Here is a 27,276-nt window from a genome sequence, read left to right as displayed (position 1 = left end):
ACCTTCAAACATACAAGGGATATTCACCATCTTGTCTTATATTCTTAAATGAAACTGTTTATGTGTTTCAGGTGTGTGGCTTATATACAAATTTGAAGATGTATTTAACTTCCTGCAGGCTGCTTACTGTCAGCCACTGGTGTAGATTATCTGAGGATGTAGAATATGATGTTGAACGTATTGCATGTTCAAAACCCCCTAAAAAAGGTCCTGTGTGTAAGATTTAGATGAAAGGGATCTATTGACAGAAATTGAATATAAAATAATCCTAGTGTAATATAATAATCCACGAGTGTGTTTCATCTAAATTATACAAATTGTTTTATTTACCCTAGAATGGGCCCTTTATATTGAATTACTTTATGTCACTAAATTCTACACACTGCAACTTTAACACTTCCTTGTGCCATTTACAATGGATAAGCCAAGTGTGAAACCTATGGAATGAATGACAGTGAGATGTGTTCCACTAACAGAGTTACAAAAGTTTGTTTAATCTGATGTGGCATGTTTGTATGAACTCACCGTACAAACTAATATAAGAGAGACTAAAGCATAAGAATACAAAAATGTTGTTACATAAGGACCAATGTCAGTAGTGGTGCTGTACCTCTGAAGAACCCACAGCTGCCAGTTCAGTCATGTATAGATCCAGGATGTGGAACTGCAACCCGCTGGGCGCTGCACTGCCACCCCGCAGGAGCTGTGCTGTCAGCAACTCAAGAAACCTGGCTACCACACTAAGAAGACAGTCATTAGTTATTCACCTCAACATGATATGACACAAACATTACCACAAGAAATATGTTATTACCTGCTCTCCCAGTTTTTCCTCTTCAGCATCTCAAAAGTTTGTTTGAACATTAAGCGAACCAGCTGTCAGAGAAAAAAATAAGCATTTTTTGGGTCTTCGTCTTTGCATAGCTTGAAATTAACAAACGCATGAAGGGCTGGGCGATATGGCCTAAAACAAACATTGCGATATTTAAGGCTATATCGCGATACACAATATATATCTCGATATTTGGAAATCTCCTCTAAATCACTGTTCAAATGTTAAATTCATAAAGGTCAACAGGAAGTGGCTAAGCTAGTGGACGTTAGCATTTCCGACGGTCCCTAAATGCTCCTCGTCGGAAGATATCAGCGGACATTTAGGCTTAAAACACGGTGTTAATGACCTTTTTTCCAGTCTAATACATATGTCGGGGCTTGCCTTCTGATCATTGAGCAGCTGTGGATCATCAGGAAACTGTGTTTTCACCGTTTGTTCTTCAACAAAGTCACTGACTGGGTGCTTCACGCTGGAGTGAACGCCACTCACGTTCACCATTTATAAACTGATTCGTTCGGTCCAGCATTCAGAAAGACTCTGAACAAACTGTCAATAACCGTCTCTGAACTCTCGTAAACTCGCTGGGACTCAGAGCTCCCTCTCCGTGCTCTGAGTCTCTTCCCTCCTCCTGATACAAAAATATGCATGTGCACAGGAGAGTTTTCTGGATGGGCAGGGGAGTGAGCAGTCTGCTGTGAGAGGGGCATGAGAAGAGAGCGAGAGAAGCGAATCTTGAAAAGGATTTCATGCTGACGGCTTAAAACATTCACGTGACAATTTATACTCGTTCGTCGCAATAGTAATTTTATACATCGCACGTGGTACAAGCCGCGATACATCGAGTATATTCGATATAGCGCCCACTCCTAACCACATGGATATATGAAAAAGTGATGTAAAGCTTTAAGTAGTGATGTGTCCTTCCGTGTCGAGGCTTCGAAGCGTGTGTCGAGTAATCCAGGAAGATTTTTTTTGAAGCGCGTATCGAGGCTTGTGTTGACGTATGTGGTGACGTTCAAACCCAGCCGTACCATGTGACTGAGTCAGGAAATGGTTCGCGGGTTTGGCGTGCTAATCGAAATATAAAAGGGGCAGCGAAACGCAATGGATCCCCCCCCCCCCTCACATTTTGTGGACTTGGGACTTTATTGCACGTTTGTTTGCAAAAAAAAGAAACCGCCTGAAACCCAGCACTGTGGAAAAGTTATTTTTAAATAAAAATGACTAAAATGTCCCTATTTTACATGTTACAAGTAACAAGCACATTCACATCACATCCCTCTGCCCAATTTGTTTCCACTTTCCCTTTTGACCCCGCCATTGTATCATAAAGACAGACACCCTATTAATAAGTTCATAATTTATGTACTGGAATCACAAACATCATTCATTCATTTATTCAATTCAAAGCTTCACACACCAAAGCCATGGTGTCATTATAATCACTGCCTGTTTCACATTTATTGTCCACTTGATGGCACAGTAGAGCAAATGAAGCACCATGAAGCTTCGGCCCATGAGTGAACCAATTGGATGAAAGCGTCAATGCTTCATGAAGCTTCATCTCGCCATCACTAGCTTTAAGTATCTGTGTGACATTTCAACATTCCAGTTGGAGCTGTACACGATTAACTGTTTAATTTTGACAGATCATTTCAACACTTCTACTATTTTTTCATGAGATGTTCATTCCAAAGCTGGCCACTCTAGTGAGGCACTATCTCTGCATTCCTGGGAAATTTGTACAATCTGATAGGGAATTTTCTGCCACTGGTCTCAGTGTAAAGAATTGTTCATCGAAAAAATTAAATTCACTCATTATCTACTCACCACTATGCCAAAAGTGAAGTGTTTGAGTCGACAAAACACTTTAGGAGTCTCGGGGGTAAAAAGTGTTGCATCCAAATCAACTGAAGTAACTGGTGACCACTTCTTCAGATGTAATCAAAGAGAAAAAACACAACATGCCTCCATACTGCTCGTGTGGTGTCATTAAAGTGTCCACAAGCCCTGACATTCATATTCGACTCGAAACGATATCATTTACACTGTGTTTTTAGCCTAAATGTACTCGAATAGGCTCCTCTGTGGCACGTTCACATACCCACACCGGAAAACCACACACACTCGTGAAAGGGTATGCGCGGATGCGCGTTCTCTTGGCTATGTCCGCTAGCATCGCCACTTCCGGTAGTGGACTTTGAGGCTTAAAACATGGTGTGAATTGCACCATTTTGAGTTGAATATGAATGTCAGACACCAAGACACCCACAAGCAGTACAGAGGCATGTTGTGTTTTTTTCTGTTTTATTACATCTGAAGAAGAGGTCACCATGGCTGAAACACTCTTTCCCCCTGAAGCTCCTAAAGTGTTTTGTGGACTAAACACTTCACCCACCCCTCCACCGGCATAGTTGTGAGTAGATAAGGAGTGAATTAAAATGTTTCAATGAACTATCCCTTTAAGTCAAATTCAGGCAGATAAATCAGCAGACTGTCTGGTTGTCATACAGAAAAATGTGCTTATTAAAGCAGTGTTCGGTTACCACTGACCTGGAAGAACTTGTCCATCCGCAACCTATCAATACCAGTCCACTCTCTTTTGAAGGTCTGCAGGAAGCTCTCAAGGTATAAAAACTCTGCAGGAAACAGCACATTGTCATAAAATGTACAGATGACATGTAATGTGACTTGATTTTACTTCCTGTAATGAAATCACATAACATGATGAAATTATATGAAGAAACTTACGGCCATCTATATGATGGAAACTGTGGATCAGGTTGGAGATCTGGTTTGATAGGTCCTCCTATAAGAATAAAAGTGGAGATTGCAATATTAAGAATAAATATTAAACCAAGAGGGAAAGTAGTTGACTCAACACATTTATAATTCAATTTTATGACAGGTACAGATTTGATTTGGGCTTTGAGCAGGTTTTCATTCCCCTTAAAGATGTTGTCAAGAGCACACATCAAAAGAGGCAAATGGCAGATCTGCAATCATTTAGAATATATTTGTTCTGATAAAAAAAACTAAGCTCTAGTTCCACTTCCTCAGACATGAACCTTGGGGCTGAGGGGAAGAGCGGTCATCCTCAAACCAGAATCCCAAATGGCCCCTCTTAGATGTTGAATGCACTAATTGGAAGTTGTTTTGGATAAAATCGTCAGCTAAATGACATGTAATGAAATATTCTTTGATATTCTTATGAAAATTCAAAGATTAAAGAATGATGAAAGTCTGAAAATGTATCTTTAATATAACAGTCATCTAAACAGACGTGTTGCTAATAGATGCACTGTATGAATGTAAAACTGTATTGTAAAGAGCTTTGAGTGGTCATCAAGACTAGAAAAGCGCTATATAAATACAAACCATTTACTTGTGCCATGTTTAATATGAACCAAAGAAGCCTCTTGGATTCGCGGTGAAACGTCTTATAGAAACAAGCAAGTCCAGTTACATTTGTACAACTTCTGAAGATACCTTGATAACAAAAGAAAACAGGTAGCACGAACCTGGAGCAGTGGTTTGTCCTGCATCCACAGGCAGTAGAAAAGACCCTTCCATAGCTTGAGCAGCTCATCATCAGTGAATCCATCTGTACAACGGAAGTAAGGCTTTAATTGTAACATGCTTCTTGAGTTCAGGATGCAAGTTAGCTGTGTGGAAACTGATGACATGAACATTGAATGTATTTTTGGTACTAGATACGATCCTCTGTCACTTTATGTTGCAACAAGTAAAGGGGTGAACGATCCAGCTATTCTTGCTACATTACAGCCAGTCTATAATCTAAATCTGATTTACCAGGACACATGAATATTAACTAGCTACCAATTATTTTAAAACAACCGGATGACCACCAGACGTCAAACGGTCAGTTAAAACATGCATATCATCTCCACATCCATTTTAAAATCAGGGTTAAGGTTAGTTTAGTGTTTGCTCTGTATTTGAGCTGTCGTTAGCAAGTCAGAGTCCGCTGGATAACACGCACAGATTAGCTTACCTGTCTCTTTCTGTGACCTAACATTTATGTATTTCTTCAGTTTCTTTATAGCCTTGGTCCGGACCGGCTTTTCGTTGGAGGCTAGTTTCTGTGCGAACTGGATTTCTGGGTCCTGAACCGACGCCATGTTCACACAGCTTCACGTGGTAAACTCGTCTCTTGCACGCTAATCCCACGTTTCTCCATGCGGCGCGGACTGATGACGTCTTCATATTCTTCTTCTTGATTTAAGGCGGTTGGCATCCAGCTATATGTGCATTACCGCCACCTTCTGCTCCGGAGTGTGGATCAGAAAATAGACACAATCTTCTTCTTCTTCTTTCCGGCAGACTAGGCACTATTTAGTGCAGTGGTTCTCAACTGGTCTGGCTTCGGGACCCACCATCACCCCTTAATGACAAGCCGCGACCCAAATCGAGGAACATTTTCAACTTCTCAAATTTATTTAATAAAAAGATGGTGCAGTTTGAACCTGAGATAGTACAGAATATCACTGTATGCCAACACAAAAAAAACAAGTTTAATGATAAACCAAAACGACCAGCAGGTGGCGATGCTAGAGAGGGAAATATTCCCTTTTACACTCAATTAGCTGCATTTTAATTAAAAACCAAAAAGTGCATCTTAAGGACACAAGGTAATACAACTTACATAACAATTCAGTAACTTCAGCCTTTTTTAACAGACTCAACAGTGCTTTCATGCACAAACTTGAAATAAAAAAGTCCATCTACTGAGAAGTAGTTTCAAAAAGACCCAAATTATGTAGCTTTAGCTGAGAATACTCACTCACTGAATCTATGACAACAAACACAACTGATCCTATTCACACTCCTTAACAAATACTGTTAAGTAGTGTGAATAGACGGCACTCCGCTGCATAAAAAAATCCCCTTCAAAATAAAAGCACAGGATTTTTTTCTTAACATTTCTTTTTGCCCAGGCAAAGGCCCGCGAACCACTGAAAACGGGTCCGCGACCCACCAGTTGAGAATCACTGATTTAGTGCATTGCTGCCTCCCACCGGTAGGGAATTATCACTGCAGATTATGCCCTCAGTTTATATCTTGCGTTATGAATTTGTAGTTTTAAGGAAGTGCAAAACTTCTCCAGCTCTCCCCTTCTTATACATCCCATCACCAAGCTGTGATTTTACTGAAAAAGTTTCAGTACCCAGTTTGCCTAATCCTATAAAAAGCTCCCTCCTTTCTTTGGCATAGAGTGGATAATACATCAGAATATGTTGTACAGACTCCAGGACTCCACAGTTGTCACAGTTTCCATCTCTGTGTTTTCCCACAAGCACCAACCCATTTGCTAGTCCACAGTGTCTGAGCCTTAACCTTGTCAATTTGATTTCATCTATTCGAGGCATGGGTATTTTCTTTCAAGGGGTTCTCCATACAATACTCCACTTATCAGCCCAGGCCTGCACATTATCCATAGCACCCTGCATCTGTTTCATCAAATATCTAACATTGCGACCTCTCTTCCATATGGCTCCGTCATCCGCAAACAGGGATATACCAAATCCATCTCCCACTTCATCACCATTATTTTAAAGGGGACATAGCATGCAAATTCCACTTTGTTAGTGCTTCTACAGGTTAATGTGGGTATCTGGCATGTCTACCAACCCAAAAACTCTGGGAAAAAAACACTCGCGCGTTTTGTTATAGTTCCTCTAAGTCAGAAACGTCATGCTTGAGCGACTCGATTGAGCTTCCTGGGTTTTGTGTCATAACAAGGTACTGGAAGTCTCCCTACATGGTCTTGGCCCACCCCGTCACGCCGGGTTTACACCGGAGTCAGCGAGGCAGCGCAGCGCCGTTCCCAAGCACGCAGCCGCCTGGCTGTTCACACGGGACGAGCATTTCTCCGCTGGTCAGCCCACGATTCACTCACATGTGGCATTTGTCTGGATCGTTGGGACTGGGAGGCTGCAGCAGCTGCTCGGGAGCGACCGCTCGCTCTCCCATGCGTGAGCTGGAATTTGTGTCAGCGCCACACAGCCAGCAGTGTGGAAGACTTCCGCAGTGTTCAGCACTACTGTACGCTGGGTTAACACCGGACGCGGAAGCGCCGCTGCGAGGCAGCGCAGCGCCGTTCTCCAGCACGCAGCCGCCTGGCTGTTCACACGGGACGTGCATTTCTCCGCTGGTCAGCCCCATAGACTGTATATATAAGGTCAGCCCGCGATTCTGCTTTCTCCGCTTGTTGTTGTACCCGTTGAATGTCGGGGTTCGGGGGTAAATGATGGTCTTCATAGCCCCCCCCCCCACCCCTCTCTTTCTCTCTCTGTCTGTCTGCTTGTGTGCTTGTAGTGGATGGGCAGAGGGGGACATTTAATTATGTGATTGGGAAAATTAAAACTCCAGGACAACAGAAGGGGAATACAAAGTATGGGATGCATATTTGATAATTTATATCATATAAAATATGTAATTTATATCGTTTAAAATCATGGGGGGAGAGGGGGGAGGGGGGAGCTGGCTCATTAGCATTTAAAGGAACAGGCACTCAAAACAGGTCACTCTATGGAGGGCTGTTTTAGACAGGGTAAAAAGGGTGCTGTTTTAAATGATCCTTGTGGTATTTTGACCAAAGTATGTTACAGACATTTCATTAAGACCCCAAGGAACCATATCAACTTGTGGTAAAATGGGCATGCTATGTCCCCTTTAAACAAGATAGGGCTGATAACACTACCTTGTGGGGTTCCATTATCTACACTTACTTTGTCGGACAGACTGTCGCCCACTCTTACCTGTATGGAACGGGATCTCAAGAAATCTTTAATCCAGTTCAACATCCTTCCCCGATGTTGGGATCGAGCCCAGGACAAAGGACAGGCCTACAACACATTTGAGAAGCCTGACTAGAGTTCGTCTCTAACATGAGGCCAAAACCCCCAGAATGCTTTTGGGGCCTCCATGTTTTTTTGACCGCCGCCCGAGTTTAAACTCGGGCCTTCCATTGGCTGAGAGCCAACAGACCCCACGGCCCCCCCTGGAGGGAGGCCGGACATTTCTCAGGTAATAAATACAGAGAACCCCCTCAATTCATTGCTTTTTCCCGTGCACTGAAGATAGGACCAGAACCTCTCCCGGTTCCTCCAGATGATCCAGACACCTAAGGGAGCAACCACCAAACGTTTGTATTTTTATTTTTAACTTAAGTTCATTCCCTTTTATTTTTGTGAACTTCCCTTTTTTTACCTGAGCTTTATTTTGAAACAACCGTGGCAAAGTCTTTCACTCGCAGGCCGAGTTCCCCAGACTTTTTCCGGATCCACAACTACAGCTGCTCCTCAGCTGTTCATACCTGCAGAAGGGCACGTAAAATTCGCCACAAGGAGCAAGAACCATTCGCCCCAGGAGCAAGAACCATTCGCCCCAGGAGCAAGAACCATTCGCTCCAAAGAGCAAGACCATTCGCCAGAAGAGCAAGAACATTCGCACGAAGGGCAGGACACATTCGCCTAGGAGAACGAGACGAATTCTCTCCTATCCGGCCCAGCTCGTTTCCCGCTGCCACCGCGCGAATCAGCTACTGTAATGGCAGATTTTGCATTTGTGTAATGTATAATAGAAGAACAGATATGTATTTAGAAGAAGTAGATAACAAATGTGTTTCTGTGACTTACAAGAGTTGCAGAGGGGACTATAAGTGGTTATGGCCCCCACATGTGTGTCTTAGCAAATGCTTCACTGCAGGGGGTTACTTAGTGTGTCTGATAGAGATGGGTGAGGGGAACTCTGCATTGTATACAGGACTGGAGTCTTTTGATGTTGTAGATCTAGATAGGGGATCTCGGAGACAGATTGTCTCACACCAGAAGGGCACACCAGGGGTCTGAGACGGAGATCTGAGACAGGAACTCTGCCCAACCTGGTCAGACATCAAGAGGCTGAAGAATACCTTTTGGCTCCTCGCGGGGAGGGGCTTCTGATTGTATAAGTGAAGTGATTCTCCTGTGCTCTGTGCTCATTCTATACACGTCACACTAGGTGGCTGTGTGGGGTGAGCCCACCTGCAGGTGTTTTGGTTGAACTTTCCTAGAGACAAATTTAAACTTTTAAGTTCTTTTCCCATATAAGCAGAACTTTATTTTCCAAATTTCGTATTCTGCTGAACAAACCAGAGTTTAAATTTCCTAGAGTGTGTATTATTATACAATAGAGTATCATTATTCTACAGAAACTGCCACCACAATTTTGGCGTTGTTGGCAGGATCACTCGTGTGAGCAGACACTCTGGATCTCAACGCTGAGGAAAGTCTGGGACTCATACCTCAACAAAATGAGGGCCGAATGCTTGAGAGCCAGGAGTGCACTCACTGAGGTGATCCAACGGACCTGGTTTGGCAAACAAGCATTGTCTCTCGGGTAAGTAAAATTAAAATGTTTCGATCTTTAGGAAAAGGTCCAATGTTGTGATCTATTAGGAAAAGATCCACATTTGTTATGACCTTTAGGAAAAGGTCCAGGAAAAAGAGATTCACTCATTCATTGTATTGAGGGACAGACGTGTCTGCATGGCTAGGTTTTGGAAATCGGTGTAGGATCCAGGAAGCTTCGTTTCGATCTTTAGGAGAAGGTCAAAAATATTATAAATAAGATTGGGCTCTGATGTCGGGCTCATGACTAGTAGTTATTATTAATATATAGTAATATTATTATTATTTTGCAATAGAGGTGTAGCTGGGACGGAAGGACCAAGGCCAGGTCCGGATCGTCTCAGTACAGCAATCTGTTGAAAATCTGATAATTCCAGTACATTTTATACCTGCATGCGAGGTGCTAAAGAGAAGTGTGAATATGAGATTTCTCTAAGGCATTATATCAGGCAGAGTATTTAAAATGTATTAAGGAATCAAAAACGTAGGAACAATAATGGAGAAATTTGCCAAGTGATCAGGAATTACAAGAGGTAATTACAATTGACAACATTATATTGGAGATGGGTTTTATTGTCCTTACAAAAGCATTTTTGGAGTTTGGTTGAAGGTTAAAAGCATTTTGGTGTTGGTTGAAGGTTTAAGGTTACTAACACTAAAACACTAATAAACTAAAACTTAACAAATTTTGTTGATGATATGTGTGACTGTGAAAGAAGAAACATGTAGAATTTGATGAAACTAAACTGAGTATTTAAGCTGAGGATTTCAGCTGAGAAAGCAGAGGAGAAAAGAAAAAGAGAGGAATCTGAGAATCCTCGAAACTGGAGAAAAAGGTGAGTATATGTTTAAATATATTTGGGGTATAATTGCGTTTTAAAAGCTAATAGTAAAAGGAAAAATAAACAACCTCATAATAAATCTTAAAATACATTTTTAAGAGATAGAAACGATTTGGTTAAAAAATTAAATTAAGAGACTTTTAAGTTCTTTTCCCATATAAGCAGAACTTTATTTCCAATTCGTATTCTGCTGAACAAACCAGAGTTTAAATTTATAAAATAAGAGTCGGGTTCACAATTGCTGAGACAACCTATTTGAGAAAATAGGTTTTAAAATAGAGAGGATGACTGTGTCTTTTCCGAGCATGGGAAGTTTGAGGTTGAATTATCTTTGGTAATTCAAAACTAAACTGCGCGTGAAAAGAGAGAAATAAAAAGAATAAGAACGAAGTAGAGAGGACAAAGAAAAAGGAAAATGAAAGTAGGGATATTTGTGCTGGATTGAAGAGTGTATGGATGTGGTTTAACTGAAGTGAATATGCAGGAACTGAAATAATCTCCAGTCTCAGTGTTTCCGACTAGATTCTGATCTGGACTCAGCTCCACCAAGAGGTGGGCAAGAGAATGCCCTGGGAAGCAGCGCACACAGTGCGATTGATTAGCGGTGAGCTGGGGACAGTGAAGGAATTCATCTGGTGAGGACACTGAGATGGAGAGAGAGAGTTTCAAGCACGTCACTAAAGTAAGAACACGGTTACACACACACCATGTGAATTAATGTTAGACATAGAACAGATGATTAAGATTGCTATTGACCATTGTGAGCTTGATCAGAAGATCAGTAGAGAGAGGCCTATTGTGCTTTATGCTAAATATTTTCACATGATGTGTATAAACTAATGCCCGAACACACAAATCACAGTGAGTGGTAGAGACATCACATATATTTGTAGATTCAGGAACCGGAATCAGTTAATAGATGTGAAGAGTGATATTACTCCTAAAATGAATGTTGGATATCTCATGATTGGAGCAACAGGTACAACAGTGATAGAGAGATGCACTGTACAATTGCTATTTTTCATGATGTGGTTGAAGGGGATTGTTTAAGATTCATTTTGTTGTCACCACACTGCCTGATAAATCTTATGGGTAAAGATTTGATGTGTTCATTGAGTGGTATGTTAAATTTTAAACACCGCAGGGCATTAGAGGTAACTGGAGTCTAAATAACATCTGCATTTGTTAGATAGAGAAAGGGGGATTTGACACTAGCATATCAATGAGATGTCTAGACTCTTTTCTACTCTATGGAAGTAACACCCTTTTGCGAGAGGCAGAGAGACTTCAGACAAATGTGAACATAGATGTTATTTACTCAGAGAAGCGGACTTTTAAGTAAGAGCAAATTAAGTTTAAGAAGGTTATAGAGGATGTGAATTAAAGAAAGGATAAAGTAAGTTGGTTGTATTGAGATAGTAAACACTGTGTTGTCTTAGTAGTTTTGATAGACTCATTGGCTAAAAGATTTGTTAAAATATCAACTTTTGATTATAATACTACTGGAGAGGAAAAGACATTTAATACCAATAAGATATTTTTAAAGAGGGTTAAAGGTTAATCGCAAACGATTTTCCATAGTGATAAATGAAATTAGGAATGTTGAACTCATTCCTGAATGTGGTAAATCTTTTAATAAAATGTATTACGATTTTTAGTTTTGGTGTAAACATTAATGATATTCCTGAGTTGAAACAGGTACCATCATGTTTGTGGACCGGGCACAAATATGTTTTGGGTCTGATCAAGGGATAAGACCACTTGACGACAACTGCTGAGAGAGCTGTGATATTTGATGTGTGATATGTGACGCTGTGATATATGACTTTACTGGTGCCAATATGCTGATAGGATGATTTTGCTTGAGCAAAATACCTCCCACCTTTTAACAACCAGGTGGCTCAGATATGGAACAGTATTGCCTTAGATGATAGACATCACTATTTAGAGATGCAATGTTTTTAACTATGCGACTCTCTTCCCTACATCAGTAGGGATAGCCAAATGATTGCGTAGCAGTTTTTTCTTAACTAAAGAGAAAAAAGTTTTTTCTCCTAGTTTAGATTTAGATTTTAGAGATAACCAGCTAATTATGCAGAAGTGATAGTTGTTTGGTGATAAGTTCAGCATCAAAGGATGCAGCAACTGAGATAACCAAGTGGGTTTACGACTGTGTGATACAATAGAGGCTAAACCACTCCCATCACACTATTGTGCATTGACTGAAGAATGCAAATACGCTAGTGACAAGAGTGTTAAGATCAACACTAATAGCAGGTTTGCATGGGGGTGGCATGTGATTTTGGCTGAGTTGATTGAATAGGAGATTCATGAACCTATTTCACTTCACACTTTCATCTGTGTGCTGATAGATGCTGTGTTATTATGCAAACTGTATGCAGTCTGCAAATGAGGAGTGCGTATTAAAGATTTTTAAATAATTAACTTAATGTAGGTTATAGGAGCTATAAACAAGGGTCAATCGCAATTAAATACTTTTTTAAGAATACAGATTTAATTTACTACGTTTAAGGAATAAACTGGTTGGTGGATAACAATTTTGTTTGGTGGTTGACAGACTTTTGATGTGGGTCATGTGGGATGATATTGTTTAACCTATGTATGTTTTCTTCATTAGTTTGAATTGACACATGACTGTAGTCAGTGTGTCAAAAGGGAGGAATATAGATATAGATGTATTGGGTGTACAAAACAACACTCTAAACAAATACTCAATAAAATTTTTTTTATCTGAGTCGCGTAATTGAATTACAATGAAAATAGGTAAAGAAATCCAGATTCCACAAAGTAAACAATCCACCACCAAACAAACAGTTTGATCATTTATAGAGGAATTTGATAAAGATTAAATTGAATTAAGTAAGTTAGATAAATAAATAAATACTGTCTTGTTCTTGTTGACATGTATGCTATGCAAGTAGAAGCTTTCCCCACATCTAGACAGGATTCTTCAGCAGTGGCGCAGACACTGCTCGGAGAATTCATTCCACATTGGGAAATTCCAAAAAGATGTCCACTGATAATGGTACCCCATTTGTAAGCACAGCTTTAAGGATGCTGGTGAGTATGGGTATCGACACGAGGCAACATCGTGCCTATCATCCCGCCAGTGGCGGGGCAGTGGAAAGAAACAAACAGTGGAAGGAGACAACAGCACATTGAAAAACGAACTGGTAGATATTGTGTAAACCTGTCCCCTGTAAAATCCACAGGCAGGTGATGGACTCCCTACCGAAATCCATAGAAAGGGAAACTGCATGATCTGAGACCAGGAGACTGGATTGTGGTGAAGGACGTGAGGAGGAAACCAGGAGAGCACGTCGATGGAACGAGTGCAAACCAAGTGCCTCTCACCACACAGACGGAAGTGAAGGTCAACCTGGAGACATGCAAGCCATTGAAGGAGGATTTCCGGAGCCACGAGTGGATTCTACAGGACGGAGCGTGCGTTGTGTCAGTGTGCGAGCCTTCAGCCTTCAATTGTTTCGTGTTTGCAAGCAAGGAGAGGTGTGGAAATGATTAGGGCCACACGTCTCTAATCTCAAGAAGAGGCAACACTTTGAAGAGGGGGTTGGCGAGGGGCACTGCTGATACAATAGCGCCGAAGGGGGAAAACAACGACACCTGATGGGACGACTGGGATGCAGTTCGAGGGAAAAGATGGTTTCCCTGTTCATGAACACCGTCATCGTCGTCCTGCCACCAATAATATGGCATGTGAAACCTTGGCAGGAAGAAAACCACGAAATATAACCTGAGCATCAAAGTCAGGACAAAAGGAGAACTCATGTTCGACTTCCCTGATGAACTGACAAAGCCTGGAGAATGCATGGTTTGAGACCATGAAAATATCAGAGACCCAAGCTCATTTACAGATTCAACTCATTGTGTGTAATCAAGAGATGAGAGTTCCACAGTGTGAGTGTCTCCAGATGAAAGGTTTTGGAGGACTTGCCCCAGGGGGGAGCACTGTGAAGAACACACACAAACAGATGAGTTTGCTCTGGAGATGGAAGATTAACATCTTTAGAGGGGGGCTGGGTTTTCAACTCTTTCTCCCACTATCTAGGGTCAGGAATGACTCTGCATCACAGAAAGGCTTTGAGAAAAGATGCTAGCCAAGAAGGTGTTTGTCACATAATCAGGACGAATTGTGGCACATACACAGTGAACATTTTTGACAATATGATGCATATCGTTTCAAATTTTAAATGACCTATTGTCCAGAGAAAGAACACGGACACTCAGATTCCTGAAGGGCGGAATTGATGGTCACGCCTACTTTTGAATGATTGCAAAATATGTTATTGAAGTTTGTTGAAACCTATTTGGATTTTCATGTGTGTACTAGTGTTGTTGAACTGTTGTATTGTCTTTTGAGTTTAAGACTATGGTTATTTCCTTAATCAAGTCTATGATTGGACGATATGTTCAACTTCCTGAAACTCATCTATCCGGGATGTTTCCCTTCCAGGATGATGAGATGGTATAAAGATGTATAAAGGATATTGAGCCTTTTAGGCTCAAAGGGGGAATTGTAATGGCAGATTTTGCATTTGTGTAATGTATAATAGAAGAACAGATATGTATTTAGAAGAAGTAGATAACAAATGTGTTTCTGTGACTTACAAAAGTTGCAGAGGGGACTATAAGTGTTTATGGCCCCCACATGTGTGTCTTAGCAAATGCTTCACTGCAGGGGTGTTACTTAGTGTGTCTGATAGAGATGGGTGAGGGGAACTCTGCATTGTATACAGGACTGGAGTCTTTTGATGTTGTAAATCTAGATAGGGGATCTCGGAGACAGATTGTCTCACACCAGAAAGGCACACCAGGGGTCTGAGACGGAGATCTGAGACAGGAACTCTGCCCAACCTGGTCAGACATCAAGAGACTGAAGAATACCTTTTGGCTCCTCGCGGGGAGGGGCTTCTGATTGTATAAGTGAAGTGATTCTCCTGTGCTCTGTGCTCATTCTATACACGTCACACTAGGTGGCTGTGTGGGGTGAGCCCACCTGCAGGTGTTTTGGTTGAACTTTCCGAGAGACAATGTTATGTGTGTATTATTATACAATAGAGTATCATTATTCTACAGAAACTTCCACCACACTACTCTAGAGGCCACGAACACAAATTCACTTGTCTTCCCGGAACGCGCCGCTCGCGCGTCAACGAACCGCGGACCAGCATGAAGTAAGAGGCTTATGTCTGGGCAGAGACTAGTTTAAACATTAGCGTGTTATTATTTGAGTGTATATTTCTGTAGGACCGCCGAGTCCCTTTGTTTTGTGCCAGCGCGCCGTGACGAATCTGCGTTTCCGGCTGTAGCTCCGCACTGTGTGATCGTCAGACTCATTTTGCGGAGATTTTAACCCATTAAAAGATCGGTACACAGCTGGACGGATCTTAATTCCGTCCGCCTTGAGTACTGAGTGGTAGAGTCCCCGCAAAGTTGTTTCTGGCGGTGTTTGAGATCTCCTCTGATCACTCTTTGCATGTTTTCCTTTTCTCTCTCTCTCTCTTTTCTCCTAAACCCGCCTGCACACACGTTCCGACCTGCATCCACATAATTCAAGTGTTATACCCGTCCGGGGACTTAGATAGTGCGATTGCATCTCGACGCCATTCGGCGCTTTGAACCACGAAATAGACAAAAGCATCCCTTTGTTCTCCATTTCCTGTTGGTCAAACAACGCGGTTAGACCGCCATCTTGGATTCGATCCTACGACACCACGCGGTTAGACCGCCATCTTAAATTCAGTAATACGACGTCATCCCCCGTGACTTCGTACGCCATCTTGACTCCCCCTTCTCTCTCTCTCTCACACACACACACACACACACAGACCTACACATAGGTATTACATGTGTGTTATAAATCGTGTTAAGTGCTAGTGTTGTGATCTTTGATATAGTGGATTCTTGTTAGGATAATAGTGTATTCAGGGTGGTGCCCCGTCTTTGATAAATTTGTAATTACAAATTGTATTATTCTTAATTGATAATTTTATTGTTTCTCATTAATATTTCATTATTCTTAATTGATAACTTTATTGTTTTTAATTAATAAGTTTATTATTTTGATAAATAATTGTATTTATTTAATAATCATATTTTATGATTATTAATAATTAGTCAACATCAAATCTACCTACTATTGCACAACACCGAATACCAGCATTATACAGTTTGATTACCAATCCCTCTTTCCACAGCATATCATAGGCCCTCTCTATATCTAGGAAGACACCAATCATCACTTCCTTGTTTACTAGAGCTCTCTTAATGTCTCTATCTAAAACCAGGACTGAATCCATTGTTGCCCTACCTGGCCTAAATCTACTGCTGTGAGGGCAATTGGCCTATATGATTCAGGATTGTCAGCTTATTTGCCAGGTTTCAAGATTGGCACAACCACTGCATGTTTCCACTCTCCTGGGATTGAACCTTGTTCCCACAGTGTATTTATCAGAGATAACATCTCTTCTAATGCTAAAACGTCCATGTTTTTGAACACCTCATACCCAAACCCATCTCTCCCAGGGGTGGTATTGTGCCCTCGCCTTATTGCACATTGCAGGTCTTGTATGGAAAAGAATACATTTATCCCATCACTATTATCATTATTTGCTTCTAGTTTATGTCCCCCATTGTCAAGCAATTCCTCTCCTCAGAATCCCCTCTCTCCCCACATTACTGGCACCATGTATTTTTTGAAAGGTTCTGACCAATTTACGATTTCTTGATCTCCTTCCATCAAAACAGGAATAGACAACCCCCTATTAATTCCAGCCATTCTGTGGATCATACTCCAAAATTGCCTAACAGCCGTGGAGGTGCTCATTGAGCTGCAGAAATTACGCCAACTTTCTTTCTTAACCCTTTTATTACTTTCCTGGCCTCTGCTTGAAGCCTTTTATATTCAATTACTTGTCTCTCAACTGGACTCTTTCTCAGCTGCCTATACGCTCTGTTTCAAGCCTGCACTGCCTCATTACAATCCTTATTCCACCATGGCACTATCTTCCTTTCTTTCCTATTTCCTTTCATTTGAATGTGTTTTTCAGCCGCTCTTCTTATGACATGACAAAATGATCACTCCCCATTGTGTACCCATCCATAACGTCCCATTTCCCACATCTAGCTAATTCAGCTGAGGCAAAAGTAAAATCTATGCATGATACATTACCATTTACAACATGAAATCTCGTCGGCCTTCCATCATTCAGCCTGACAAGTACATGCTTATCTAAGTAATCTTCCAAAAATGATCCATTCATGTCTTTACATTTGCTGCCCCATAAAGGATTATGAGCATTAAAATCTCCTGACCACACCACTGGGGACCGCACTTGAGCCATTATTTCATCAAATTTTTCCATATCCAACTGGAGACAAGGGTTGTAATAATGTATTACTGAAAAACTTCCTGTTGAGCTCCATATTTCTATCACAACACACTCAAGCTCTGATAGCACATTTACCCTCCTGTATTGAATTCCCTCCCTTACAAATACTGCACATCCTCCCCCTGAAGTAGATTTCAGCCACATCTCTTGTACACATATTAACCATGTTTTTTCTTTAAAGGCATCTACAACATTTTTAAACTCTTGCCCATTGGCCACCAGACTCCTGGCATTCAACTGGAGGATATAAAACATAATCAGTCAAGTATCATCATCTTCCTCTGTTCGACCTCCACTTGTTTTAACCTTTCCTTCTCTTGAAAACACTTGTCTGTAAAGTCTTCATGGCTCAACCCCTTCAATTCCAAGGACCCTCTCAGCAGTTTTCATCACATTTCTAACCACATCTGAATTATTTTTTGTCTGCCTCATGTCACACAATACCTCAACAATAAAGGTCAGGAAATTAAACTTGTTTACTACCATTGAGTCTTCTGTTACACGTGTTACTGGAGGGGAGCCTCCCCCTTCATTCCTCCTCATTTCCTCTACTTCACCACATTTAGTAACTTTTTTAACAGCCTCAGCATATGTAGTCCCTTTATTAATTTCTCTGTACTGCTGCACCCTCATTGCATGCTTATACTGCTCGCATTCACGATTCCCAGCAATATGTCCTCCACCACAACTGCCACACTTGAGCACTATTTCCTTACAATCAAAAATCTCATGTTCACCCCCACATTTACCACATTTTCTAATTCCTCGACATGAAGCTACAACATGACCGTACCTCTGGCATTTAAAACATTGCAGGGGCTTCCTATATGGGTGAACTTTAAAGGACAAACATCCCAGAAACACTCGTTCTGGGAGAGCTTTTTCCCGAAAAGTTAACACCACTACTGTTGAGTCACGCTTAGCTCCGTCGCGAAAAACTTTTATCCAAGTTGCTTCAGAGATCTCTGCATCGTCCAGGCCACTAACCAGCTCATCCATAGAGATTTCAAGTGAGACCCCATAAATCACACCTTTCATAGCATCCTTACTACCTGGAACAAATCCTTCCACTCGCTTCTTTCCTATTGCTTCCAGTGAAACAGCCTTGGCCAACTGAGTCGCAGACTTGCAAAACAGGATAAGTTTCCCATCTGCAAAAATAAAATAGCGATTTAGTAGCACTTACATGGCACTTTGAAGTTTGGCTTTCTTGAACAAAATGGTACTTCGTTGATTCTTGTTGTTCTGGGTTTGTACCCTCATGGTTGAATGCACTTATTGTAAGTCGCTTTAGATAAAAGCGTCAGCTAAATGAAATGTAATGTAATGTAAGTAACTGTCACAGCATGAAATTCAAAAGACAGCGGGGTAAAATATGGGTAGAGAGAAAAACTCTATTTGGGGGTGATTAGTACCTTACCTGTGCCACCAGCCCTACCAGTTGGTCTGTGTGTTGGTGAAAGAGAGACAGTGAGAGAGCAGCAGGGGTGGATGTGTTGGCCAGTGTGATCCAAGTCTCAATGAGAGCAAGGAAGTCAAGCGATTGCTGGGTAGCAAAGCCAGAGTTGAAGTCCGTCTTGCGGGTAGCTGACTGGCAGTTTCAGAGCCCCCTGTGACAAGGTGTTTGGTATGTGTGGAACAGGTGGGATAGATAAGAGAGGAAAGGTTACGGTAATGGTGTGAACAAGTGCCAGGCCTATAGTATCTACGAGTAGATATGTGAACAGGGACGGAAAGTATACACATATTCAAATAAAAGGAAACAGAGCAGCGTTATACTCAGCCTCCCCCGAAAGACTCCAACGAAAGACTCCTTTGTCTTTATCCTCCGCGTTTTCATCTGTCTTCATCTGACGCTTCAAACAAATCCTGTTTTTTAAACACCAGAGTCGATGATGGTTGGCTACAAAATAGTACAAACTAGCTATCTAGTTAACCTAAGACAGCAGATACAATAGTATTCTAGCAGAGAAGCTTGTTTAAAGAATAGTTAATTAAAGAATCAAGTAGTCCAGTAGTATGAAACCCCAGAAGTCCAATGCCCAGCAATGATGAAGCACTGCATCATATAAGTTATTTTACTTAAATTAATGTATGAAGACTGACCAAATTCAGTGTAGGACAATGTCAATTTATACCTTCTTTGACACAATGAGTTCTAATATAATGTCCTCATTTATCTTTCCTTTTTTTCAGTAGAGTATTTCCTACTCTGGTTGTCTCTCCCATCCATTGAGCCAAAGTGGAGTGGTGAACGGAAGTACTGGATTCAGTAATTACATTTTGGGGAATTTTGTAAGTATAACATAAGTATAATTAGTAATTTATAAAATTATGCCTAACTTCTTACACTATTAAATTTGTTTTATCATGTTGTCAAAATGTAATCCAAACCTGATGTGAATAAAATCAATACAATTTTATTTGTATAGCCCATATTCACAAATCACAATTTGTCTCATAGGGCTTTAAAAAGGTGTGACATCATCTGCCCTTAACCCTCAACAAGATTAAGGAAAACTACTAAAAAAAACCTTTTAACAGGTTAAAAAGAAGGTAGAAACCTCAGCCCCATGTGAGGGATCCCTCTCCCAGGATGGACCAAAGTGCAATAGATGCCACGTGTAATGGAGTATCTGAGTAGAAATACTGTATATCAAGCAGTGTTGTCGTTATCATAGTCGTAATCATGATCCACTGCCGCCATCAGGATCCACCATCAGCTGCCAGCTCAATCTTGGTCCACCACCACTATCAGATGCCAACACGATACAGAATCCACCATTATTATCACGATCAGCCAGCACGGTACAGGATCCGCCATTATTATCACGATCAGCCAGCACGATACAGAATCCGCCATACAGGATCCGCCATTACGATCACGATCTCTGATTCGCGATCCACCATCATAATCCATGATGTGGCCGCAGCTGCGGCCGTGGAGCTGCGGACGATAGGCATAGGGACTCTGAGGAAGAAGTCAAGTCAGTAACAGTAACCAGTGTAGTGAAGCTAATATAGGAGAAATGTGCTCTCTTTTCCCGGTTCTTGTCAGGACACGTGCTGCAGCATTTTGGACAAGCTGCAGTCTTTAACGACTTACTGCTGTAGCCTGATAATAACGAATAAGGTTAAGGTTAAGGTCAAGGTTACTTTATTTGTACCCATAGATAGATTTGTTTTGCAGCAATAAAAAGAGAAGGCATCCATCCAAAACAGTACAAAATTATAAACACACAGACGGAAGACAAGACCACAAAAACAATGACGAAAAGTGCTCAAATGCATTGCTATCAATAGAAAACTGGATGGGGACAAAAGTGCAAATTTGGCTATAACCTGTTCAAGTGAACAATTGCAGATGGAACAAAACTATTTCTGTAGCGTTTTGTTTTACCCCTTGGGGCTGTAAACCTTCGACCAGAGGGTAGAAGTTGAAATTCCCCATGTCGAGGATGCGAGTCATCATTGGTAATGGAGCTGGCTATCCTCTGTAGCTGTCTGGTGTACAGGGACTCCAGGCTCATCTGAGGCTCACCAATCAGCCGACTGGACCATTTCACTATCTAAATCAGTCTGTTTCTGTCCTTTAAGGACAGGGTACCAAACCATGACACCAAAGAAAAAGATAAAACAGACTCAATAAAAGCATGATAAAAAAGTGTCAGCATGGTTTTGTCAATATTAAAATAGGACATTTTCCTTAAACAGTACAAATGCTGGTGACCCTTTTTGCACAAAGCTTCACTGTTTGCTTCAAAGATCAGTTTGGACTCAACAATAGTCCCAAGGTATTTATATGATTCCACACATTCCACAGTTTGACCTTTGATAAAAGTGTCTTTGTGTGTGTGGGCAGGTCTTCTGAAATCAATGACCATATCCTTGGTTTTTCAAATGTTAAGTTGGAGGAATGACTCCTCGCACCACTTGACAAAGTGCTCAACAACAGGTCCATGACTGTTTTAATTCGCCTGAAGCAGACTCACAATCACAGAGTCATCTGCGTACTTTAAAATGATCCTATCTTTAAAAGAGCTCTGACACATTTGTATAAAGGATAATAAACAAAGGAGAGAGCACACACCTTTGTGGTGAGCCAGTGGAAGAGCAAACTTTATCTGATAAAAATCCATTCACTCTCACTCTTTGTGACCTGTTCGTTAGAAAATCTAAAATCCAGCCCACAAGATTAAAACTTAGGTTAAAATCTTCTAAAAGCTTACGGGTTAAAATGTTAGGTTGAATTGGGTTAAAAGCAGATGACAAATCAATAAATAAAAGCTGAGCATGACAGCCCTTTCCCTCTAAGTGTTTAAAAAGCTAATTGAGCAGAGTGAGTGAGGCATCTTCCACTCCTCTGTGAGGCCTGTAGGCAAACTGCAGCAGGTCAAGGGCATGCTCCGTGTGTCTTAAAATTTCAGACCGCACAAGTTTTTTCAAAAATTTTCATTAAAATAGAAGTTAAGGCCACAGGTCTGAAATCATTAAGGGTGCTTGGAGTGTTTATTTCAGGTACAGGAACCACGATGGCATCTTTCCAGACCATGGGAACATGCTGTGTTTCTAAAGATATATTAAAAATATAATTAAAAACTGGGCTCAGCTCTTTTGCAGAAATATTGTCTGGCCCATGGCTCTTGTTCACCTTTGTAGAACGGAAAGCCTGTTCAACATGGTTTGGGTTTATAATGAAATGTTGATTTTCTTGAGGTTTAAGACTCAGTTCTTGAATTTCATTTCTAAAATCAAACATGTCAAATGATTATAAAAGCAATTAAGAGCATTAGCAAAAGTAGTGTCTGAATTAAAACCATCTAAAATGACTTGTGTGATTTTTGTTTTATTCTGGAGGCCTGCAATTGTTTTCATGCACGACCATGCTGAGCTAAGGTTGTTTGCAGCCATTTTCCTCTCCGTATCTGATTTAAAATTTTGTTTTGCTCTTAAAATTCCTATTTTAAGCTCTTTGGTAGCGATGTGCAGGTCAGACGTGTCCCCCATTTTAAAAGCAAGTTTCTCTCTTTGTAATGCAGATTTTACCGCTTTGTTGACCCATGGTTTATTATTAGGGTAAATTTTAACTCTCTTGTTTGGGATGATCATGTCCCTGCAGAAAGCAACATAGGAACATGTAACATCCACTAGTTCATCCAGATCATCACAGGACTGCTGAAACATCTCCCAGTCAGTGCACTCATAACAATCCTGTAAAGACATCACAGATTCCTCGGCCCAGTCTTTCATCTCCCTAGTCTGCAGTTTTTCCCTCTTCAGAACTTATTTGTAGATGGGCAGAAGATGAACACAGTTATGGTCCGCAGAGCCAAGAGATTTTGCACGACATTAAACATTGTATTGGAGGCAGAGGCTGCACTTGCCTACGGGTGAATGTTCACAATATTGACAAAAAGTTAAGGAAACTCGCGGGGCAGGTAAAAAGGCCGCAATGACACAGATAAAACTTCAACATCTGGTGTGCAGATGTTCTCTCTGACAGTCACAGAGCTACAGTAGCGTTTGTTAATATACAAACATACCCCGCCTCCTTGCGTTTTCCCTGTTACATCAGCCTTGCGATTGAGGCCAAAGGGGGCCCCAAAACCATCGATGAGCAGGTCAATGTCCTGGTCTCGCTCGGTGACCCACGTCACGGTGAAGGCCATGATGCAACAGTCCATAAAATCCTTCTGGAAATGGACGTTTCCCTGGAGTTCGTCCACTTTATTCCTCAGGGACTGGACGTTCCCCATTATGACAGAAGGCAGTGGAATCCTGGTGAGCCGCTGTTTCCACATGCGAAGTCTTACGCCACCTTGTTTCCCTCTCTTCCTCTTCTTCCTCGTGCCGTTTTGTGACTTAAAGTCCCTCAGAATGAAGTCTGGCAGGTTCGATGTTACGCGAGTTTATCTCGCGTAACAGATGCAACATCGAAGTATTTGAAACTCTGTTTTATCTGAGTTTAATAAGAGAAAATTGTCGGTCATCCAGGTTTTTATGTCTTTGAGACATGCTTGGAGTTTAGTTAATTGATTACACTGTTCTGGTATAACTGGGTGTCATCTGCATAGCAGTGGAAATTTGCAGAGTGTGTCCTGATAATGTTTCCTAGTGGAAGCATATATAATGAGAATAAAATTGGGCCAAGCACAGAGCCCTGGGTAACACCGTGGTTAACTTTGGTGCACATAGATGACTCATCATTACTTTGCACAAATTGGAAACGATCTGAAAAATAGGATTTAAACCAGTTCAGGGCGGTTCCTTTATCGCCTGTCCTTTTAGTGACCTGTCCAGATCTGACCATGCCTTTACAATGTCCACTTCAAGGTTCTTGTCAGTTATGGACTCAGGATCAGACCTTTTAAATGTCCCAACTGCAAATTAACATTTTTTTAAAAAGGTGTGTCTCAAGTGTTTTTTTCCATAATAATATTCCGAAAAGAAGTTATAAAGTATGTTATTATTGTCGACTTATTATCATTGATACAGAAACACTTTTGTATATGTGCCTCTGTTAACAGAATCGTCATCATAACTAGAATTTTAAAGTGGATGAATTTACAGATAGGAATAACATTCTTACGTGGGTGTTATGTCCCAAAACTTGTTCTGTGCCATGTTTTCCAGCCAACCTGGAGCTCCTCCTTCCCTCGTCTGCCCTCGTTACCTGGCACCTGCTGACTGAAAAGCCTGAGAAGCTTCCGGCTCTCCCTCTCTCTCTGTGCAACCAGGATCAGCAGCATTGCTATCAGGCACCACTCTATGCTTGTTGTTAACTTTAAAATACAATAAACTAGTTTTTGCATAAGTTAGTTGTTGTTTGACTCCTCTATGTTGCTTCCCTTGAGCCGGGTCGTAACAGTGAGACATTGAAGGACAGTTTCCAATTGGCATCTGCCACAACCTCAGCTGGGTGGTGGCCACATTGAAAGCATAAGGAGTCAAATTTAAAATCCATCAATGCCAAAAGGTGGTGGAATGCTTTCCTCACTATTTGGTGGTGATAACGGTTGTCATTAAAGAATGACAGAGTCTCCAGCATGCGTCCACTGGTTGTCTTGTTCTGTTATTAAATAACAGTGATGCCCATTTTAAACACAGAATAACCAAATTTATTTTACTAAATTGGATAGATTAAAACCTTTTCTGATATATAACAACTATCTTGAATTCATGATACAAAGTATTTATGGCTTCCTTACTGCCAAACCAGACAGCAGAAGCACACACAGTGGCAGTGTTAGGATGACATGGATATTAAAGTTATGATATCCAGAAGAATATTCCTGGAACCTCACAACATTATCACAGGTTGGACACTCTTTGACAGCAACTGAGACACCTATTAATAAAAATTTAAGTTATTTTTTATCTTTAAACAAACACTTGGATAAAACAGTGTTATATAAGAAGACAAGAAGGACAGACAACTGACAAAGGGGTGCATTAGAATAGGAATTTTTGCTTAGGGAGGTTCCTAAATGAGTCAAAAATGACCTGGAAGTATATAAATGACGGCCATGATAAGAACTTTTTGAATTCTCAAAATAATAAGGAAAGTTGGTTCAATGCATTGTTTATTATCTCCTTTAGTGTACGATTACTGGAACATCCTTTATGAAAGGAAAGGAGATAACACAGGAGCCTTTCTTTTATTGACTTACCTTTGTTGACATACAGTACTTTATCCCATACACCATTGCTTGGGTGGTTACTACTTTAGCAGGATTGAGTGCTGGAGGAGTGGGCCCAGGACAGTAGGGGCAGGTGTTTTCGAAGGGGGTGGTGGTTGCTCCTCTTGACTCCTTAGCTTCGCAGGCAAGTCCTGCAGGCATGGGATGCGCTTTTTCAAATCAAGATGTTCAACCATTAAACAGATTTTTTGAATGTTCACATTTGGTGGCTCACAATGATGTTGCTTTCAAGGATGTGACTTTCCAGGTCATCAATGTCATCTACTTGAATATCTGAAGTGGTCATTATGGTCCCTGGTGACTCCTGGACCACATTTCCATCATGCGATGAATACAGCGATGTGATCTTCGACTTCCCTGGCACTGACAGTTCCACTGTCCTGACACTGAATCAAACGTGACTCTCTTCCTGCCAAACCTGCACCAACTGTTAAGTTTGCTTAACATGTCCTGCAAAGATGTTTATTTAAGAACTGCTGGCTTAGTGTATGGTTTGGCGTTTTTGTTCTATGAAGGTGAGAAAATTCCTTTATCCTGGGGGGTTAGGGTTAGGGGTTAGGGTTAGGGTTAACCCTAATGGGACTATGTTCATATTTTAGAGTGACAAACACTTTTTTATGTCAACACAAATCATGGGTGTAGTGTCCAGGTTATGTACATCTCTGATGTGCCTTCTCAAAGTCTTTGGTGCGCTTACCACAGATGTACAGTGTGGGCAAGCAAAATGGTCAGGCTTTAAGTCCAACTTCTTTGTGCTGTCATCTCTGCCACTGTCAGGTTTTCTTTTTAACATGCCAGGTTCGTTCGCTGCAAGAACAAAAACAATGACAAAAAAAATGTTCTTATGACTGCTGTTAATGTAACACATTAATACAGTGAACAGAGTTCAGGGGCCAAAGTTACTAAGCAGGGTAAACTAGCGTGAGGCCGCAATCCAATAAAAGTGCAAATGGTATTAGAAAGTTCTTCTTGTGATGTACTAAAGGTGCGCAAATTAAAAAGATTACCAAATTGCCTGCAGTATTCAGGGTTTGGTCTAAAGTCTGGATCTCTATCACTCACCTCTGCAACTGCCTTACTGGCATCACACTCTGCACAGCAATGTTATGAAACACACAGCATGCATAAAAGTACTGTGCAAACTTTTTGGTGTTAGATAATGGAGAAATTTGCAGTACCTCAAACCTTACTGTCCCTTTTGGAAAACAACGTTTTCATGCAAACGCCTGAATGCATATGCATGAAGGCCAGCCACAAAAATAACTGGCAATCCCTTTCATCGCTAAATTGTCACTGCGCATCTTTCTTGGACATTAATAATGGACATTAATAATGCTATGGTAATGTGTACCATATATTTTAAATGTTGTGAAAGCTACAGTAGTATCACTTACTAAAAACAATGTTTACTTTTTGCATGTTTCAGATGAATAAATTAAATAAAAACTAAAATGACAAAGCCACGCATTACCTCTCCTTTTGTGGGATTCAATACCTGCAGGAGACAAAATGCACAAAAAATGTGATTATATAATTTTACAAGTAACACTATCTAAATGTAAATTTTTTAAAGACCAGTGTGCAATCACTATTCTTTTCATAAATGTATTTATTGAGAGGTAAATTTGTTGATCATGTAAGTATTAACTACTTTTAATTTACTGTTTATTTCACAGGATGATTGGTTTGTTGCTGTTTATGTGTGTTGCTTGTCCATCCAATTGGTGAGTGCTCATTTACAGACTGTCAAGTCCAATGTGCATTTTATTACAACTTGTTGATGTTGTGAGACAAAGCCAGTACACAACCATGTCTGCCATTCAAATGCTTTATGAAGTTGCATGGACGTGTAAAGGTGACAAATTTACAGAAATGGCAGGGGTAATGACTTCTGGGGTCTCATTTATAAAACAGTGCGTAGGATTCATACTAAAAGTGTATGTACGCACAAAAGCCGGAAATGGCGTATACCAAAGGAAATTCCGATTTATAAAACCGTGCGCACGCACACCTGAACGCAATGTTTGCTTTATAAATCACAGTCCACCTGGA

The 27,276-nt window shown here is 40.9% G+C and overlaps 1 protein-coding gene across 5 annotated transcripts in view; it reads right to left on the bottom strand.

The window, feature by feature from the left end:
• LOC117754496 (ribosomal RNA processing protein 1 homolog B-like) overlaps positions 1 to 5,074 on the bottom strand; it is a 36,504-nt gene extending 31,430 nt beyond the window's left edge. For 4 of the 5 annotated variants that reach the window (XM_034573369.1, XM_034573370.1, XM_034573371.1 and 1 more), the window contains exons 1-6: positions 4,851 to 5,074; positions 4,357 to 4,439; positions 3,587 to 3,644; positions 3,389 to 3,474; positions 815 to 876; positions 611 to 740 (exon numbers count right to left, since the gene is read on the bottom strand). In XM_034573369.1, the coding sequence (XP_034429260.1) occupies positions 611 to 740; positions 815 to 876; positions 3,389 to 3,474; positions 3,587 to 3,644; positions 4,357 to 4,439; positions 4,851 to 4,977 (546 nt within the window). In that variant the 5' untranslated portion in view covers positions 4,978 to 5,074. The remainder of the gene's footprint in view (positions 1 to 610; positions 741 to 814; positions 877 to 3,388; positions 3,475 to 3,586; positions 3,645 to 4,356; positions 4,440 to 4,850) is intronic. The other variant, XM_034573368.1, reaches the window with a different exon arrangement.
• Positions 5,075 to 27,276: the final 22,202 nt, after the last annotated feature.

This window comes from Hippoglossus hippoglossus, chromosome 21, assembly GCF_009819705.1.
Source record: "Hippoglossus hippoglossus isolate fHipHip1 chromosome 21, fHipHip1.pri, whole genome shotgun sequence".
In the NCBI taxonomy this organism is placed as follows: domain Eukaryota; kingdom Metazoa; phylum Chordata; class Actinopteri; order Pleuronectiformes; family Pleuronectidae; genus Hippoglossus; species Hippoglossus hippoglossus.
Note: the sequence above shows the minus strand (reverse complement) of the source record. Positions and strands in the feature narration are given on the sequence as shown.